Source organism: Durio zibethinus, chromosome 1 (genome assembly GCF_047325235.1).
Source record: "Durio zibethinus cultivar Kanyao isolate XHJ-2024 chromosome 1, ASM4732523v1, whole genome shotgun sequence".
Lineage (NCBI taxonomy): Eukaryota > Viridiplantae > Streptophyta > Magnoliopsida > Malvales > Malvaceae > Durio > Durio zibethinus.
This window is the reverse complement of record NC_143162.1, coordinates 6,833,011-6,853,844: the sequence shown is the minus strand read 5'-3', so window position 1 is coordinate 6,853,844 and position 20,834 is coordinate 6,833,011. Positions and strand designations below refer to the sequence as shown.

Here is a 20,834-nt window from a genome sequence, read left to right as displayed (position 1 = left end):
CAATTTCTTGGATGCATTATATATAGAGTTTGAGTTTAGACCCTAGATTTCATAAAATTCCCCTTTTTTAGGTTTTGTTTAAGATTATGTTTGGGTTTCAAAACTTAATTTTTTAATGCAAAAACAACTCTAAATACACTCTGATTTATGTTAAAAGTGAATCAATTGCAAAAGTTAATTATGAGAAGCAGTTGTGATTTGAAATTTATAATTTGGAGATAAAATTATTAAATACCAATTCAATTATTTATATTGACAAAATAATTTATTTTTTTCTTTTCCAATATCACGGATTTTTTAGACATTTTAATTTTTTACAACAAATTTTGTAATAATGCTAAACACTAAAAAAAAAATCATAAATTAAAATTTTTCACAATAATATTTTACACACTTTTCAAACGTATTTTTTCAAATTAAACTTTTTCTATCCACAACAGCAATGTTAAACTATGAAAGAAAAAAAAAAAAAACTATCCGTTATTGATGGAGACAAATGCACTGTAAAGCAATTATACAAAGTATTATGTGTTAAATCTTTTTCATGTATTTTTCTTACATAACAAATCTTTTTCTTTTTCCCCAAAAAGTTGACATTCATAAAGCAAGGAGTGAAGGGGCATGGTCCAATTTAAAGTTCCTAACCACTAGAATGCCAGATTTGTACCAGTATAGCAATAGGCTGTGGTCAGTAAAAACGACGAAAAAATTTTCCCACTTATGTTGGGCTATGACTTAGGAGTATTGTTTAATTAAGCAATTTTTTATTTTCATGCAAATATTTGTGCTTCAAGGGAGATTAATGAGGCCACCCTGTCCTCTCACCCAACAATTTAATAACCATAAATCAGGCAGATCAGCTACTAAGCTTTGAAGGATGGGGATACCTGTCAAGCTCGAGTAATTACTTTTAATATTTTTTTTTCAATTCTTATTATATTTGTCATAACGTTTAAATCCAAAAATTTATCGTTAGATATTATTTTAAAAGTCATTATTAATCTTTTTTATTTATATGCGATTGGTCACTTAAAAAATTTATCTTTTTAAAAAACACATAAGCTTAAGGGTCCCTAAAAAAATAAGTTCAGGTCTACTAATCAGAACAGGGTTCAAGAATACGATTACGTGTGAAAAAGGTTGTAGTACCCTCACAACGTCCATCGAAAGATGATCCCAGCTTAATTTTATATTATCCAATAAGCCTTAAAAATTTACCAAGTAATTAATTATTGAAAATTATTCTCAATGACTCTAATATTTTTAGCAAAAAATTAAAAAAATTTTCTCACCTCAAGAGTATGTAAGGAAACTACTATTTCACTTACGGAGACTCTATCATCAGATTATTTAACATTAAAAAAATTCAAGAAACAAAAAGAAAAAGAAATAAAAAAAATGATTCAACTTTGATATAAATCATTTTCTTTTCAAAAAACTTATTACTTTTGCACAAGAAAAATTGATACTTTTAATTTTTTTTCAAAATATTTTTCTGAAACTTTTATTTCGAGAAAAATTGATACTTTCAACTTTTCCTCAAAAAACCCATTTTTAAAAAATTATTTTCAAAGAAAAATGATACTTTCAACTTTTTTCTGAAAATATTTTTAGAAAACTTATTTTCAAGAAAAATCGATACTTTCAACTTTTTCTCAAAAATATTTTTTAGAAAACTTATTTTTAAGAAAAAAATATTTTTTTGAAGACTTATTTTCAAGAAAAATTGATACTTTCAACTTCTCCTCAAAAATATCTTTTTTGAAATTTTATTTAAAGAAAATCAAAAATAAAAATAAAGTAAAATAAGAAATACTAAATAATTTTAATCTAATCAATAAATAATAATAATAATAATAATAAATAAATAAATAAGAAAAAAAAACATTTTGAACTGCTCGGCTCAAGACAGAAAATGCAGCTCGGAGACTTCGCTCAGGGATCTCGGGTTGGCTCCAAAGGTTGGCTAGCACTCGGGTCAACGCGGGTTGACGCTCGGGTCGGGTCGTCCGATTTTAAAACGCGCGGATCCTGAGATTTTTTTAAGCTTAAAACGACATCATTTTGGAGAGCTATAAAAAGTTAATTTCAATCTTTCCCAGCATAACCTTCTTCCTCCCTCTCTCTCTACTTCTCTTTTTCTCTCCCTCTCTCTCTACCCCCTTAAGATCACCAGTTGATATTTAACTGGATTCTGAAAATTCTCGTTAGAATCTGGGTTTCTCACCGAAAAGTCATTGAAAAGTTGATCGATTTCTGAAAAGTTATGCTGAAAATTGGGTAACTTGTCGAAAAGTTCAAAGTTGGCTGGAATCTCGTCGGAAAACTTGAATATCGCTGAAAAATTTTTGTCGGATTCTAAAAAATTTCAAAAAAATTTTCAGAAAAAAACTCCAAAATTCGAAAAAAAATTCTCACAAATTCCTAAAGCTGTTCTAATGCACCAAAACCCTTTTTTAGCTTCTGTTTCCTCTCTATGTGTGTCCTTTCTATGTTTGTTCCAGCACCTATTTATAGGGATTGATCATAAAAATTTTTTATCAATCCCAATTCCCTCTGGGATTTGGATTCAATCTTTGAATCCAATTTCAACTTTGTCAGTCCCAAATTTATGCCAGAATTCCAATTTTTTCTTATCCTAATCCCAATTAGGAATCAATAAAAAAAAAGATAAAATAAAAAATATATATTAATAGATAAATAATAATATATGAATAGATAAATAATAATAAAAAAATATATATTATTAGATAAATAATAAAATTTGTTAATAGATAAATAATAATAATAAATTATATATTAATAAATAATAATAGCAATAAAAAATTTAAAATTTAAAATTTTAAAAAATAAAAAAATAAAAATAAAATTACAAATGGGCTTATCCATTTGGATTAAGCTCAATTGATCTGGGTCTGGACCAAATTGGATGTTTACAACGTTTTTTACTTAGGACATGGAAATTAACATAGGAAAATGTTAAAAGAAACGATAATAGGAATTTTTAAGATGATATTGTTGTATGCTATCTTAAAGTTGTTGTATATTATGGTTTGAGAATATATAATGCAACCAAATTGGGAAAAGAAATGAAAATTTTAGGTAAGACACTTTTAAAAAATTTTTTTTAAGATAATAATCTTTCGTGTAAATAAAATTTTGAAAATATTATGCTCAAGATATAATGTCTAAATGAAAAAAATTTAAGATTGCACTTCAAGAGTTTTTTGAACACATAAACCATGAAAAAAATGAGAGTGAGAGAAAATGATTTAACCATTCAAAAATTGGATATAAAGATGTGTTATATCCAAAGTTTATTTTAAAACCTTTATGAAATCTTTTTCATTTTGTTTGTCAATCATTATTATAATTATTGATTCTTAACATGATTTTGAAGGATTTTTTAGTAAGTAATCTAGAATCAAAATATACAAGGAATATATTAAGCTTATATTTCGTGCACACCTCACCCTTAACACGACGAGTTCGAATATAAGGAGTGTGTTACATGTTAATGGTAAAAATTGATTTAAAACTATTATTGGTAGCTCCTTTAATAGCTCATAGAGTGGTTTTTGTCATGCAATGGTTAATTTCAGAGCCTTCTAGGAACTCGTGACTTGAAGCATAGTTCTTTAAACTTTCTAATTTCTAGTTTTGGACCTTTGGTTTCATAGAAACCTTGGGATAAGACTTGGGAGAATCCCAAATCATCAAAGGGATATTGTTACCAGGTTTTTACCCAAGATAGAGTTAGATCAAGCACTAAAAAGAAATTAAAACTATTTTGGAATCCAATGTTGAATTTGTTTTATGTCTTTGAGTCGAACAAATCTGTTATTCCTGTTTCCACTAAATGGCCAATTTCTGCACTATGGTTCTCCATGATCAAGTTTCAAGTCAACCCAAGCTGCTTTTCAAGGTGACCCGCATGGAAATTGAAATTTTGAGGAATTTTCCCTCCATTATGGTTTAATTTCTGACTTTTAGACGAGGATATGATTGATCGACACACCCAAAAGAAAGGAAATTGCTAAAAAGAAAAAGGAAATAAAGTGATTAAAATCTTCTTAGAAGTCTAAATCATGATGATAAAAAGGTTGCCTAACAGGTTACATGGCTGTGTTGGAATGCTGACATGCCGATGCCTAAGTCAGTCACAAGAGACATAACATAGTGGACAACATCACTTTGTGTACTAAAGAAAAAGTTCTGAACAACAAAACGTTACTGGCAAATTGGCTAAGCCATCTTGAAAAAGTAATGGAATCTATGGACCCAGATCCCCATCAGATTATACATACTAATCTCTACTTCATATATAAATGCTTCTATTTTTACAGAAAATCGCATGGAACGGGTGATCAAATGATGAGGGGCAGATCTTGAACGGTTGTTGTGATGCAAGCTGTGATATACACAAACTTGCTTGAAACCGAGCCAGAAGCAGCAAATCTTATTTCTGTCCAAATTGTTACTAGGTTTCGAATTACTGATCTGATAAAACGTCTATATGTATATATTCTGTACTAAATTCTTTAACTTCAAAGTTCAAAATTAACTTGTCCGTGCTGTGTAGAGTAAGAAGGTGACAGCTTTTATACTAATTTCATCCAAAAACCTTACTGTAAACAGTTTTATGGTGTCAGCCTTCCAAGGACATAATTACTGCTCTCTGCACCTAGCATGCATGCCGGCAATATTGTGTGGGGAATAAAAGTGTATATAATCACACTGACTGAAGGATAAACAATCTTTCAGCTTGGTAATTATAATGTTAATTACGTGGGTATTTGGTATATGATTCTATTCAATAATCGAGTAAATATTGTTTGGTTGATTGATCTCCCCTAGCTAGCATTGATCTCTAGGTGTCCTAGACCCTTTTATCTTCCCACGTTCCTTGTCTCCTACAGGGCTTTTCATTAATTTCCTGGATTGATTAAACATTGTCATATGTGTGAGAAAGTGATCGGCAGTAGAAGTTTCATGAGAGTGTCCAATTCAATACATCTCATGCATCATTTAAATCCTCACTGACTGCGATTTATTTGCTAGCAGTAAAGGTTTTAGGAGCAGTCAAAGTAATAGCCTTTTTCTTTTTTTCCTTTTCACAGTCATGCTTTTTTCAATTCAAATGCAAGGAATCTCTCTTGCATATATTTATAATCTTTAAACTGAACAGCCCAATATTTGGAATTTGAAATTGGGTTAATGATTCGATTGGTAGCAACATTTGCTTTAAGGAACTCTCTCGGAGACAATGAACTAGTCCCTCTTTAATCATCTCGAACAAGCTTAATTTGCTTCCCTAGGTGTACTTGACAGCACTTTTCCTTCTCTTCACCACAAACGCCAACCTTTCTCCTACCTTTTTCCCTAAAAAACACAAGCTTAAAGTTTCAATAAAATAAAGCGTTCACATGCAAAACCCCAGAAAAAAATATGAAAGCTCTGATATGCTAGGGGTGGTCCAAAAATAGAGATAGTTGGGTCTTGGGTTCCAGATGGCAGCCTTATTAAGAAAGGGGATATGGATATTACTTAAAGAAAGTAAAACCAAACAAGAAATGGAGATTTGTCTGGTTGGATAGGAAAATAAAAAGCAAGAGGGAGATGAAATTGGAAGAGATAAGTGAGAGGCATGGGACATGCATGATGGTTGGCAATGGAGGCAAAATCATGATCCATGTGCTTTGGCATGCAATTATTCTGCCCCAGAGAGAGCGTGTTTCAACAGTTTCTTCCCTCATTATCCTACTAAACAGACATTATTAATTAAACTAGTTTTTAACAAGTACTTAAATCCCTAAACCCAAAAACGTTCCATCCTCCAGGATTCACCTCCCTCGTTAACAGACATTCTCACACCCTCCAATCACATAAGAAGCAAAACCCATTTGCTGCAAAGCTGGCAGAATTTGATTGGGTAAATCTTCTTACATCAACGAAGGAAGAGTGGGGTGACGGATTTCTAACTTCTAATAAAGCTAGATTATATCTACTGTCTACATGAATATGAGTTAATCCATTATCCATATGGGTTCGGTTCCTGTCAAGAATATTTCAAAAGTAAAATCTTATATTTCTGGTGTCGAAGACTCGAAGTAAGAGATTACATCCTTTAAATCACTCAAGAAAAGATTAGGCACACACAAAAGCTTGGAATATTCTTCACTTCTCGAAAAGGGAGAAAAAAAGATAGAATGTAAAACAATCTGATGATGAAAACCATGCGCCCCCAAGGCCGGTCCCCAGCTAAGCTCTCAAAGCATGAGAAGATTGCTTCATTTTCTTCTCTTCAATTTATCATCTCAAGAGAGTGTTGATGTATCAATATGTACTTACCTTTTTTTTTAGTTATTTAGTTTGAAACTACAATATCTTTACATTAAATTGATAATAACAGATATGAGGTGGTGATAGTCGTTAGTTGAGTATGGAAGGTTTACCAAATCTCAACTCCGAATCCAAAGTTACTGATCCCCAAAGACTGCGTATCAGTTACTCCACTGCAAGAAAATTATGGAAAGCGACTCATTGCCAAAGCAAAGTATCCAATACGAAATTAAAGCACAAATCTATTCTCTGTGTCACAGCCAAAAAGCAACACAAATTCATTCATTATACTGCTAGTCATTAACAAGCTAGCAGCATCATTCAGATGAGAACTCTTTTTTTTTTCTTTGTTATCTTTTATTTTTGCCTTCAAATTTTCTACGGTAATTTCAATATTTTTTGAATAAATCACTGTTGGTATTGAAAGGAAGTGGTCCTTTTGGTTTAAAAGATGTTCAGTTATTTGATTGTACAGAAAAAAAAAGGGGTTTTGACAATTAGATGCCTTCCCTCTAGTTCAATATTGAATTTTGAATGCAACTAACTGAGGTACATTAATTTCGCTTTTACACATTGTGGTGCCATCCATTTTGATTTTTGCGATGGTCCCTAATGTTTTAACACTCTCTTGGCTAAGCAACAAATAAAAAAAAAGGCCTATTTGGGTAGCATTGATGGCTCAAATATTAGATGAAAGCAAAATTTTATTGACCTTTTCTCAAAAATAAGTAATAACTGCATAAAGTTAGCTGAACCAGTTGATCAGAAGATATACCATATCTGTTACTGATTTTATTTGCTTTCAAAACCCTGAATCTTCTCAGATTTCATATGCTTGAGTCGAAGGAAAATTCAAGTTCTTTGTAAAAAAAGGGGAAAATAGAAAAATAAAGCCTTCCCTTCTTTCCCAGTGCCTAAATCAAGCAAAAAAATAATAATAATTTTTATACCTAGCAAGTTAATTGCTCGAATGGTTAAAGGGTTGGAGGTTGGGGGGAGTTGGTGAAGAAAATCCCGTGTATTAAGTTTTTGGTTTGACTGCAATGTAAGATTTTATTCAACATATTTTCATACCACACGAGTGGAGAAAGGTGATCCATATCCCTTGTACGTTGGACAAGGACAAATTCATCAAACCTATAATTTTCATGATTGAAAATTGAAATCAAACTCTCTTCCAAGATATATTTTTAATATTTAAAATTATTAAAAAATAAAATTTTGATCATTAAAATTATTTGATTGATGACATGATTTCAATTGGTATGAAAATAGCATTTAAAATGAAAAAAACAAGAGTTGGGTAATAACAAAATAATACAAATTAAAGTCAAAGTTAGCTGTTCCCTTCCTTAGAAGATAAACGAAGCATCTGATGTAAGGTTCCCTAATAATTCCATCGGATGGGGTTAGATAATCATATCAATCAAGTGAATGGTCCCCAATGTATAGCAAACCACGTGCATAGTTACATCGAAGTTCGAAGGAAAAACAAAAAAGATCGAAACGTAAGTGCCAGAAAACCAAAGATATATTGTATTTAATAACTTATACTTGAGAAAGAGAGAAGGAGATAAAGGGCAGTTGGTGAATGTGGAGGCTTTCAAAGCCAACTCTAGGGGCGAAGGATCCGATGCACAAAAAACTAAAACCTCTCTCTTTATAAGCCCCTCTCTCTTTCTCTCTCTCTCTCTCTCTCTCTCTCTCTCTGCTATAACTGTTTCCTCCTGTTTTTCTCTTACTCTCACCAAAAGTGTAGAAAAAAACCTGAAAGAAAATCTAAAATAATAGGAATTCTAGGAAAACAAAGACGGTGATTTGATGATTATATTCCCATTCTTTGTTTAGGATCTCTATACCAAAGCCATCTTTTCCCTTCTTAGCTTCTTCTCCTTGCTTTGTGTTTCTTAGCAGCTCCTCTCTCTCACTTTCTTTCTCAACATTTTCCTTGTATAGTTTGATCTTAATGTACGCAGAATTCAGCCGGGTTTCCCTTCTTAGCATGTCAAATTCAGGGTTATTCCTCGTTAAAGATGAAGAAGAAGGGTCTGAATTCGATATTCTGAAACGACCCGTATTGGAGTTTCAAGAGGAGAGTCAAGCTGCTGCAACTTCTTCACACGATGATGAAGAACGAGAAATACAGGGAGATCATGAAGAGAAAAAAGGAGAAGAAAACAACGTTACAGCAACTTCTGAAGAAAGCGGAAAGAAGAAGAAGATGATATCTTTAGGAGAATTGAAGGCAACGGATGATGACGATGATGGGTTCAAAACTCCAACATCTTTGGATCACAAAATCCCAGTGATCAAACAATGCCCACCTGCACCAAGAAAACCAAAGCCACTCCCATCAAATAAAAGAAAAGCATCGCCTAGTAGTAGCAATAGTGCACGCACACGCAGGAATCTGCAACTCGATTTTTCACAAGAGGTCGAGTCCTTGTGTCCTGGTGCTCTTCTTTTTGGTTTACACTGCAAGGTCAAGATAGCTCGATCACAAGATCATAATCAATGATTTTTACCAATATATTAAATTGTTAGTAGTATCAATTTATCTATATTTGGTAATAAAATTTTTTTATGTAAAATGAGAATCCATATATATATATATATATATATATATATATATATATATAAAAGATATTCATATGAAAATGGCAATCTGTTTCTTTATTTGTTTATATTGATTATTGTTTCTAATATTCCATTTTCTATAATTTTGGGGGAATTGGTGTAAGGAAACTTATGATATAATGTTGTTATAAAGTTAAAGCATGGAAAAGATGAAACAAGAAGGTACAGAGCACAGACCAAGAAAAAAGAGATGGATATGTATGTATATGTATATATATATATATATATATATATGAGTTCCAACTTTATTTGCTCCTTTAAAAAAGTAGAATTTGTTCCTAGACTTGGAATAGAACAAAAGTTGCTATCTCTGGTATCAAGTTTCTAATTTAGTTTAATCTTCTTTCTCTTTTTGATTATTGTTTTATTCTAGATTTAGATTTGGTCTTTGGACTCCATAAGAAATAAGGGAAACCTAAGCCATGTCTTTTTGATCGAAGGTAAAGAAAGAAGTTTGATAATCATGATTGATAAAACACCAGAAAACTACTGTTAGGTTTCACTGCCGACGTATGTATTTTAGTTCTTCCAATATAACAACCGACTAGTCTTTAGATCGATTGCTATATTATTGGATTAGCACTTGAAGATTTCGAATTTGAAAAAATTTAGATATTTAATAATTTTTTCGTTAGATATGTAATAAGATGAAAGTTTAAAGGTAGATTAAAAATTAAAAAGAAAAAAACCGATTATAAATCACTGTCCTTTTCAACTCAAACCTAAGCCTAAACATTGCTAAAACCCAACCATTTTGTTTCTTCAAGACAAGGCCCAATTCCCACTTCGACGCCTATCCATTCCAACGGCTTTTTGGTCAATCGATATGACATTCTAAACCTTAAAATCAAACCAGAATGGTACTATTTTCTTAAATTTGATTTGGTTTTGAAATTTATACACTAAACAAATCGAAGTAATGAACATTATTTTGAACAGTTGTTGAGTTGACCAAATTGGAGCTGAAACAAGTTAGTGGAAGTCCATGATCTCGATCCATCAAAATGAGGTGGTAAGAAAAAGTGCGTGGCGAATTCATGGAGAGGCACCTCCACGCAGGAACGCGCCGAGCCCAATGTGCGCAGAACTAAACGACCTTGTTTGACCGTTTCTCGTCCTTGTCCTTACTCCTTAACGGTTATCTCTCCTCTTTTGCTCTCTTCCAACCTTCCTTTTTCTCTTTTCCCTCCAATGCCCTCCCGGACACCTCAAAGAAAAAAAAAAAGAAAAAAGAAAACCAAAAGAAGAAAGAAAGAACAAAGAGTAGTGGAATCAAACATAACTTTCAACCTCAAAGGGTGCTTTTTTTTTTTTTTCAAAAGTGCCAAAATGGAGTCTCGCAAAATGGATCGAAGAAAAACATGACCATGAATTGGGATAGCCTACGCGACGATGACGATAAGTTCTTTGAATCCTTCGATAGAATAATAGAATATCTTCTGCCGTGCCTCTTGACTTTGCTTCTTCAGGTTCAGGCGATGACAATGAAGATTTCGATGACTTTAGGATTTCCGTCGCTTCCGCGGTGTCATCGGTTCATACTTCAAAGTTTCGAGCTTTTGCAACGACAACGGTAACCCAAAGGTCTCCTTACTACGATATGTGGAATTCTGGATGGCCTCTCCAGGGTCCATTAAGGAGCGTAGACAGCGGCTTTTCCAAGGCACGGGCTTATCTCCTGACAAAGAACTTCTCAGTCTCAAACGGATCGTTTCCAACAAGGTCCCTAACTGTCAGGTTCAGATAACACCCGAAGTTCCCGGGGCAGTTATAACATCAACAAAACAACGAAGATTCTTCGAAAAATGATTTATCTCACTCTCCGCTTCCCTTCCTGTTCGTACAGTCCAGGTCCGATAGTGAGATTGAGTCACTTTCAATTCAAAAGAAAAGAAAAGAAGAACTTCTTGGCTCAATATCAAAGCAACGTCTCAAAAGAACATCTTCTTTAATATCAACCCCACATGCAAAATCATCTCCGTACCAGGAAAGCATTAGAGCTTCCCCTAAAGATGTTGGGAATAATGACTCAAATCCTATAAGAGATTTGTTTGTGATTTGTTAGAGATTTGTTTGGGATTTGTCAGATATTGCTTGATGGATAAGAAGACTTGCAAAAGAAGAATTCCAAGAGAAAGATGATTCTTAATAGGTAAGTTTGACTTGTAAGAGAAGAATTCTAAAAGGAAAGGAATTCTTAATAGGCAAGTTTGACTTACAGGAGAAGAATTCTAAGAGGAAAGGGATTCTTAATGGGCAAGTTTATATGGTTATAAATATGTGAAGTCTCTACAGGGTTAGGTATGAGAAAAAGATGTAAGAGAGTTGTAGGGTTTTATGGGATAGACACCTCATAAGCGTATTGGGGCCCTACGTCTTATGGGTGTGTGTGTTTGTTTGTGAGTGGACTAGAGGAGACTGAGAGGGTCCACATAGGTATGATGTATGAAAGCATATGGGTACGTGTTTGGTTATGTTGAAAGAGTGCACAAGGATTTGGGTTTGTGTTTATTTGGGTTAAGAATACTCCATAGGACTAGAGGAGATTGAGAGTGTCTTATGAGTATTGATTGTTGAGTGAAATTGATGATTTGATGTAAGTTTGTAATTCTCTACAACTAGTGGATCTTGTTTCTCATCCGTGGATGTAGGTCAATTAGATCGAACCACGTTAAATTGTTGTCTCTTGTGTGTTTGATTTATTGTTTGATTTCGCTTCCGCTGGTGTGATTGGATTGGAGGCTTTTAGCCCAACAAATGGTATCAGAGCTGTGGTGATCCTCAACAAATGGTATCAGAGTTGTAGTGTTCTCCAACAAATGGTATCAGAGCTGTGGTGATCCTCAACAAATGGTATCAAAGCTGTGTGGGTGTTGTTTTTCCCAACAAAAGATTCAGGGAATAGTCGTGCAATTAAGCAAAGCGCTGCACTTTTTTGCAAAATAAGTTCGGAGCTTTTTTCTTGATTAAGAATTTGGATACAGGGAAAGAGTTTATAGTTAATGAGTACGATCGAGATGGGATGTGGAACAAGCTGAGTGATCTTCAAACAGGGAAGCAGTTGACAATGGAAGAATTTGAGAAATGTGTGGCATATTCACCGGTGGTAAAGGAGTTACTGAGTCGAGAAAATGTTAACAGGATGATGAATGATCCCGCCAATGATCGGAAGTTTAATTAGTATCTTTCCAAACGTTTGAGGATGAGCAAGAGAAGAGGTGCGGCCGTGTTGAGAAGTATAAAAAGGGTGGCAAATTCTATGATACTGAGGGGCGAGAAAGATGTATTAGCAACGGATCAAAAGAATGCCAAAAATGGAAATAATCAGTGGGTGAAAGTTAGACAAACAGGGAAATCTTATAAGGAGTTGAGTACTTTACATTTATACCAAGACATTCAGGCTCATGAGGGATCGATTTGGACCATCAGGTTTAGCACAGATACAAGGTTTTTGCAAGTACTGGAGAGGATACGGTAATCCATGTGTGGGAAGTTCAGGAATGTGAGGTTATGTCGATGAATGAAGGGAGTTTAACACCTCTTCATCCATCGCTTGCTAGTTCACCACTTCAGCCATCTCTATCCTTGTCCCAGGAATAATCAGGACTTTTGGAAGCTGCAGGTAATCTACATGAGAAAAAGAAGAAGGGATAGGGCTCATCTAATAAAAAATGCAATCACATTCCAGATTATGTCCATGTGCCTTAAACTGTGTTTTCGCTATAAGACAGACTAGTCCGTTCTTTCAAGGGCCATTTGGTTGATGTTTTGGACTTGTCTTGGTCTAGATCTCAGGTTTGATTCTCAGAATTCTTGCCATTAATGTTTAGAAAGTAAGGAATTTGCTAGCATATGTTAACAGATCCTGATAAAATCATGGAGTAATTTTATTTTTCTTATCAAACAATGGGCCCATGTTATTAATGTTTGTCACATATTATCCACATTTAATTTATATAACCTGTTAGGGTGACTTTGATGGAGTTGCAGCAACTGCTTTCATCTTCAATGGACAAAACTGTAAGGTTATGGGAACTGGAAACCAGTAACTTTTTAGAGTTATTTGCCCGTATTGATTATGGTAAGATACCATTCCATTTTAACTTCAACTAAAGTTTGAGTCTATCAAACTACAAACCTACTTATGGCTTTTGGTTTGTTTTTTCTTTGGCAGTAACTTGCATACATTTCAATCCTATGGACGATGATTATTTCAGAAGTGGGTCACTTGATGCAAAAGTTAAAATTTGGAACATACATGATAGGAATTTTTTTATTGGACTGATCTACATGAAATGGTTATTGCTGCGTGATACAGCCGAGATGGCCAGGTCCTTCTAACTTCTAAGTAACTTTTGCTGTCTAGTGGTTGCTTGAAACTGTTCTTCCTGGTACAACAGTCATGGTTTTACTTGGCTTTGGCTCTTAATTATCTCCTGATAATTGTAGACTGTAGTTATATTCAACTTCACCATGGCCCATGGGTATAATTAGGTGTAGTTGGGAAGGGGGAAGGAATCTAAATAAATGGACATTAATGAACCATCTTTTGGTACTTTAAAAGATTTGAATGTTAACCAAACGGTTGTCATAGTCTTGTCCTTATACTGTAATTGTCATTTCCTTGAAGTTAAATGGAGTCACATTGAAACTGCTTCAATTGAACAAAGCTCATATGTCATCATTAACCGTGTTGGTTTTTTACCTGATTAAAATGTTCTTATGAAATCGTTTCTTCAAATACATCATAGATAATTTCGTTCCCTTTCTAAATTGAAGATATGTTTTCATTATTGAAGGGTGCCTTAATTGGTTCACATAAGGGCAGTTGTCGAATGTACAGTACTGATGGTATGGTTTGCTCTTTCTTAATCAATTTTGTATATCGTTTTCTATTTAAATTTCCTATCTCACCATCAAATTTTTATATATTCTCGTTTTAATTGATGATGTAGATTGCAAATTAACTCAGTTAGAACAAATTAACATTCAAAACAAGAAGGTTAATGCTAAAAAGATACTGGTTTCCAGGTAACCTTACAAGTTGCATTGAAGTCCATAAATATATACTCTGACATTCCACATTGTTTTTTGGAGTTAAATCACTTATAACCTGACTTACTTCTGCACAGTTTTCTCCAATCAGTCCATCTAAAGTACTCGTTGCTTCTGCTGATTCTCGAATATGAATTTTGAATGGTTCAGAAATCTTCTTTAAATTTAGAGGTACCCCTCTCAACAAACAACATTTGATATGTTATTTTCTTATCTATTTTCATTCTTGCTTTAAACTTTGTACTGGTTAGTTTCAGTCAATAATACTGCATATGTTTCATGGTATCAGGCCTTCGAAATATCAGTTGTCAAATTGCAGCTTCATTTACTTCGGATGGAAAATATGTCACAAGTGCAAGTGAAAATTCTCAGGTATTTGTTTGGAGCCTCGAAATACAGGCACAGGGAAAAGAACTGTGATCACTGCTCGAGGTCACGAACATTTCCCATTTAAAGATGTTTCTGTAGCAATTCCATGGCCTGGTATTATAAAAGGTGAACCTCCATCAATGGCAATAGGAAATTGAAAGAGTCACTTGAAATCCAAAGACAATAACAGTAACCAGAGATTTAAGTTGTGGGTACGATTTTTTTTTTTTCATATTATGTTTATTGCGGTTACGGAGATAATGAGACCATTTCAGTACTAAATTTTTTTTTTTAATTTTGCACAAATTTATTTTAGCAAAAAAAAATTTTACAAAATACGGTGAATTTTTTTTTTTATTTTGTACAATTTAAATTTTATAAAGTCTAAGCTCTTTTTTAATCAGACTCTTCTGTAGATTAATATTTTCTTTCTTTTTTTTTTTTAAAAAAGGCTTGAAGATTGAATTTACGGGTTTATAAGTTCATAACTGAAACGCTCGTTCGAATTCAAGGCGCGAAAAGAATGACAGAGAACATAAGAATGGAAGATTCCAGTCCTCTGGCCACCGTAGAAGACATCCAAAAACGCCTCCTTCGCCCTTCCTTGCTTCACTCTCTGTCGTACTCTTTGTTTATCTCTGTGTCTATCCAAAGCGGCTTCGTTTCCTTTGAATTTCTGGTTTGATTAATCGAAATTTTCCTTTTGCAGGGAAGGCTTAAACTCTTCGCAATTGAAAGTGAATTTGATAGAGAGTGGAACGGTTAAAAAGAAGCTGGAGGATTACTTAGATCCATTCCTACTGGCGGCGGTCTCATCCGAGATCAGTCGTTCAAAAAAGGCAAAAACAGAGACAAAATTGAAGGGAGAAGTTAAGGGATTTGAGTGGCCTGTTGATGAACTCAAGGTGTTCGTGGAAGAGGATTCGACGAACGGTAACAGAGGCAGCTGGAGAAACAGAGAAGCCGTTGATCTTAACAATGATTTCGAAGTGATTAGCGATGGCGATGATGGAGATGAAGAGATCAGCTCCCCGTTTCAACGTTTGGAAAAAACGACATTAAAGAAATTCAAACGTTGAAGATTGGAAAATCCAAAAAAGATTCAGGTCAGGTTCGTTAGTTCGTTATAATTGGTGATGAAAATCGCGCGCTAGCATAGTGAATTTCCTTTTCATACTTTTTACTTTTTCTTTTTTACCTGAAGATGAAATTGTTTCTTGTTTGTGATTCGAACTTCCTAGTTCCTACTACTATTTGTTAATATGGTTTTGAATCATGAAAAAAATTTGAAGCTTCGTTTAGATTTTTTTTTTCGCTCTCTTGTTTGCTTTTCTCAAAATTTAATACTCGATTAAAGATGAAAATATGGCTAAAAGTGACAAACTAAAACTAATCTTTAGTCTATCTATTTATATATGAAAATGTAATTTTAAAAATATTAAAAGTGATTGATCTAAATATTTTTAATAATTTTTAAATTAATAAATTTATTTTTAAATATATAATTTTTATTAATTAAGTTAAATTTAATTTAAATAAATTAAAATTAAAAATAAAATTTATGTAACATTAAATTATTTAAAATTTTAATTTAAAATTGTTAAAAATGATTTATTAAAATATCCTAAGTAAATTTTTTATAAATTTTAATTGAAACAAATTTTCTTTTTTATTATTAAATTTTTTTATAATTAGACTAAAAAAGTATTAAAAATGATTAACTAAAATTACCTTAATAAAATATAAATTCAAAAATGTTAAAAGTGATTGATTAAAAAGCATTAGTCATTTTTTATAAATTTTTTATTGTTAGATTCCTTTTTTATAATTAAAATGATTTTTTACATCAAATAAAAATACAAATAGAACAAGATCAAAACTTAGTATGCATAAGAATAGAATAATTATATGGAGTTTGTTTCTTTAATTATTGAAAAATAATTGTATATGTAGTTTATATTTTAAATAAATTCCTTAAAACTAAATCATAATTAAGTCATTGAAGCATATTTATTTTTTTTCTATTTTTTGCCTTTCAATTTTTTGTTTTAATAGATTTGTTAACTTATATGTATTATAGTGATTTTATTAGTTATATGTTTTATGAATTGATCACTTAATTTGATTATTTATAATATAATTAATTTTTTTTAGTTTCTTGAAATAATTTTTTAACATATCATTCTTACAATTTAGTCTAACTTTTATAATTAATTTCTCTTTTGTATTTTTTTCTTCTAAAATTTTATAATTGTTATTCCTATAAATAAAAATTAATATTAAATCAAATGCAATTCAGTTGCACACTCTTCACTAACAATTAGTACAATATGATTCATTACACTTTAATTGAACTTTTCACTTGTAGAATTAAAATGATTTAAGGGGTGATGGAGTTACCAATAATTTAGGATTAGATCCAAAATTGTCATAAGAATTATTCACCTTGATTGAAACAATAATTTATTTAATTTTCTTTTAACTTTTATCTTCATATACATATATATATATATGATTAATTTATATCTCAAAATTATTTAATTTTTCACAATTATATTAAATTATTCATTTTTTTTGTCATCCAAGTGATTGAACAACCTAACGTGAATTATTTCAAATAAAGAATTATCAAATGAATTAAAATTAATTATTTTTTGCTAATTCATTTAAGATATGACAAATTTCATTGGAATTATCTTTTAAATGTGTTTATGCCAAAATTACATTCACTAATGAAATTTTATGTTATTAATTTAAAAATAAAATCATTATAAATTGTATAAATATTACATAATAAGTTTATTATTCTGATAATTGAAATTTCTTACAAAAATATGAAAAGTACCAAAGTTAATAATTTATTTTATTTCATTTTAATTTTTAAATTATGTATTTTAATATTTTTGTATAATAAAATTTTTCAAATAAAATAAAATTTATGTTTTCTTTTAATAAAATGTATAATTAAATTCAATTGATGAAAGCACTAAAGAAAAATAATATGAAAATTTGACTGGTTATACATAGTTTTATCTTCTCCATATAATAAAAAATTTTAGTGTTATATGATGTTTCCATAAAAATATACATATCTATTGATTTTAAATTTTTTAAAATTAATATGAAACTCTTTTATTAAGAGAAACATTGTATACTCCTTTGTTTTCTCTTTTATATCAGTTGAATAATGCTCACTATTGTATAAAAATTTTTAAGGTTGCCATATAGGTAATATTTATTTAAAAGAATTGAAATTCATCAAATTAATTATCACTATTACATTTAATATAAAAATATTAACATAAATTATAATTTAACTAAACTTAAAAGTGATTTACCGGATTAATTAAAAAAGTTCATTTTATAAATTTTTATTTAATTGTATATTTGGTATTTCAATTATTTAGAAATTTGACTTTCATAATTTTTAGGAGTTTAGACTTATAATCAGTGACCAATTAAATTGAGTCAAGTTTTATCATTTACTTTTATTTATAGTATACTCAATTATTCACTTATGCATATGAGCAAATTTGATTCAATAATTGGTACATGCTTCTCTTTTTTTAAAAAGTTGGATTCAAATTGTCTTAAATCCAAATAAAAAAGAAATATATTTATTTACTTATAATTGTAATTTCACTTTAGAAATACTCTTAAAATTAATTAATTAATTCAACCACAAAGACAATAAAAATATGACATTGAAAATGAAGGAAAAAAAGTATAAATATTTAAATTGTTATGGAAAATTAGAAAGTATTAGATTCTGATTAGGTTACTATTTCAATTCGAATTTTAGTTATATTCAATTATTTTGAGTTTTGAATAATTACTAAGTTGTTGACTTTTTAAAAGCAATTGAGATTAAGTTAAGTTAGTTCATTTTTATAATTATGTGTATCATATTATTTTTAATTAAATTAAAATTTAAAATGAGTAAAAAAAATTTTTATACTCAATTTGAATTTTGAATTGTTTCAAGTTTGAGTTATTTAATCCATGTTATTTTAACTATATTTTTATGACATAGGTAATAAATTTGAAAATAGAATGAGAACATAACATAATAAAAAATTTAAGTATAAAAATGAATGAGATACTAATGATAATTCTAAAAAGAATTCTTACATCCAAATCTTATAGAGATTAAAAGGTATATCTTATTTTGAGAACTTTTAAATTTGTATTACAAAAAATTAATTTAGATTAACGAGTTTATAATTGTTCATTTATTGATCAAATTGCTATTATTTGGGTTGAGTAAAATAATTTAAATATTTTATTTGAAAGAGATATTATAATTCATACTTATTTAGGAAGACTACATAGAATTAAATATTATTTGAGTTGTCATTAGAATTAAATATTATTTGAGTTGTTATGACACTTACAATATTCTTTATTCTTTTAAAATGGAGAAGTTGATTGATATCAAAATATCTAAAAAGTTTCAACAAAAAAATATAAAAAGCCATTTTTAATAATGGTAATAAGAAGCAACAATTAAAAATATAAGAAGTAATAATTAAAAATATATCATCTTTTTATTTAATGGTAATTTTTTTTTGTAGAGAATGTGAATGTAATTATTGTGAATTTAATATTTTTTAAAATTGTTGTCTATGTAGTTTTTATAAATTTTATTTAGTAAATATATTCTTATTACTTTTATCATATATATATAATAAAATTTTTACCCAAAATTATATCTTAAATATAGAAACAAAGGACAAGCTTTATTACTTTTATTGATGACAAAATATTTCAAAATTTTTAATATTTTATATGCAACTGTACTTTGTTAATAGGTATGAGAATTACATACATTAAAAATTCAATCAAATCATTAATAAAGCTTATTTTAATACATACATTTTACCATAAACTAAAAATTTTGAAGAAGATCTTTAAAATATTAACTTAATCATATTGTATATATTTATTTAATTTAGTTTTGGTACTTGCATTAATATAAAAAGTTATGATTTTAACTTATTATTACGCGTTAAATTACTGATAGTAAATTAAAAGTATTTATTTATGCTTTTCAAGTTGTTTATATTTAAACATTTTATTACTTTCTATCTCTATTATACAGATTACATCATTTAGTATACATTATAGTCACATTCTTTTTGGATATACATAAATCAATAACAACATAGTAGTAGATAATTAATAACTTAGTAATTAAGAATTAAAAATTAAAAATTTAAATGTAATCAGTATAGCTTAGTAACAATTATCAATAACTTAGTAGTAAATTAGAGGTAACTTAATATTAAATGAATGATAATTTAATAGTTAATAATTGATAACTTTTTAATAAATAAATAATAATATAATAAATACATCATACCTTAATGGTAAAACAATTATAATATAGTTATAAATGCATAACAATATAATACTAAATCAAAGATGACTAAAAAAAAGTGATAATTTAGTCATTAATTATTAATAACTTAATTATAAATTAATGATAACTTAATAATAAATTAGTGATAATTTATTAGTAAATTAGTTTCAGTTTAATAGTAATTAATTGATAGTAGTAAATCAGTAGTAAATCAATGATAATTTAGTAGTAAATAATGATAATTAAGTAGTTAATCATTGAAAATTTAAAAGTAAATCAGTATAATTTAATAGTAAATTATCAATAATTTAATAGCTAATCAATAATAACTTAATAGTAGAGCATGCTTATTTTAATATAAATCAATAATAATTTGATAATAAATCATAGATAATTTAGTGATAAATCAATGATAATTTGTCATAAATAATCAAAAATTAAGTCGTAAATCAATAATAATATAGTAATAAATATATAAAAATATAATAATAGATCATTGATAATTAGGTAGTAAATTGATAATTTAGTAGCAAATCACTAATAACGTAATAATAAACTACTAACAATTTAGTTATAAATAAGTGATAATTAAGTAGTAAATTAGTTAATCATTAATAACATTTTAGTAAATCGTCGATAAATTAGTTATAAATTTATAATAAATTATCAATAACTTAATAGTAAATTATTGATAATTTAATAGTAAATAATTGATAACATAATAATAAATTACTACTAACGTAATTATCCATCGTTGATAATTTTTTTATACTCAAAGTTATCAAGAATAAAACCATAGTTACTAGCATAAATGAAGTCAAAATTTTATTTTGGGATTAGGATAAATTTACCATAAGTCTATTCAATAAAAAATTAGTAAAAAATTTTAAGTTGGAATAAAATAATAATGTTATTATATAAAAAAAATTGTCTCATATATTATTAGTAGACTTTTAAATTATATATTTTATAATTGTAAATGTATAATAGCATATTAGTAAATCAATGATACATTAATAGAAAACAAGTGATAACTTAATAGTTAATAATTGATAACTTAATAATAAAT

At 29.5% G+C, this 20,834-nt stretch overlaps 1 protein-coding gene and 1 pseudogene across 2 annotated transcripts; both read left to right on the top strand.

Moving 5' to 3' along the window:
* The first annotated feature begins 8,170 nt into the window (after positions 1-8,170).
* On the top strand, positions 8,171-8,903 carry LOC111310620 (uncharacterized). The gene has a single exon (XM_022910082.2). It carries the CDS (start codon positions 8,309-8,311, stop codon positions 8,858-8,860), a length of 552 nt encoding a protein of 183 aa, XP_022765817.2. The 5' UTR covers positions 8,171-8,308; the 3' UTR covers positions 8,861-8,903.
* Positions 8,904-10,030: 1,127 nt separating this feature from the next.
* Positions 10,031-15,709, top strand: LOC111310619 (uncharacterized; annotated as a pseudogene). Its single transcript, XR_016342545.1, has 10 exons — positions 10,031-11,032; positions 11,885-12,508; positions 12,602-12,774; positions 12,970-13,060; positions 13,154-13,310; positions 13,779-13,830; positions 13,935-14,010; positions 14,112-14,205; positions 14,324-14,615; positions 14,855-15,709. The product of XR_016342545.1 is annotated as an uncharacterized LOC111310619 (transcript).
* The last annotated feature ends 5,125 nt before the right edge of the window (positions 15,710-20,834 follow it).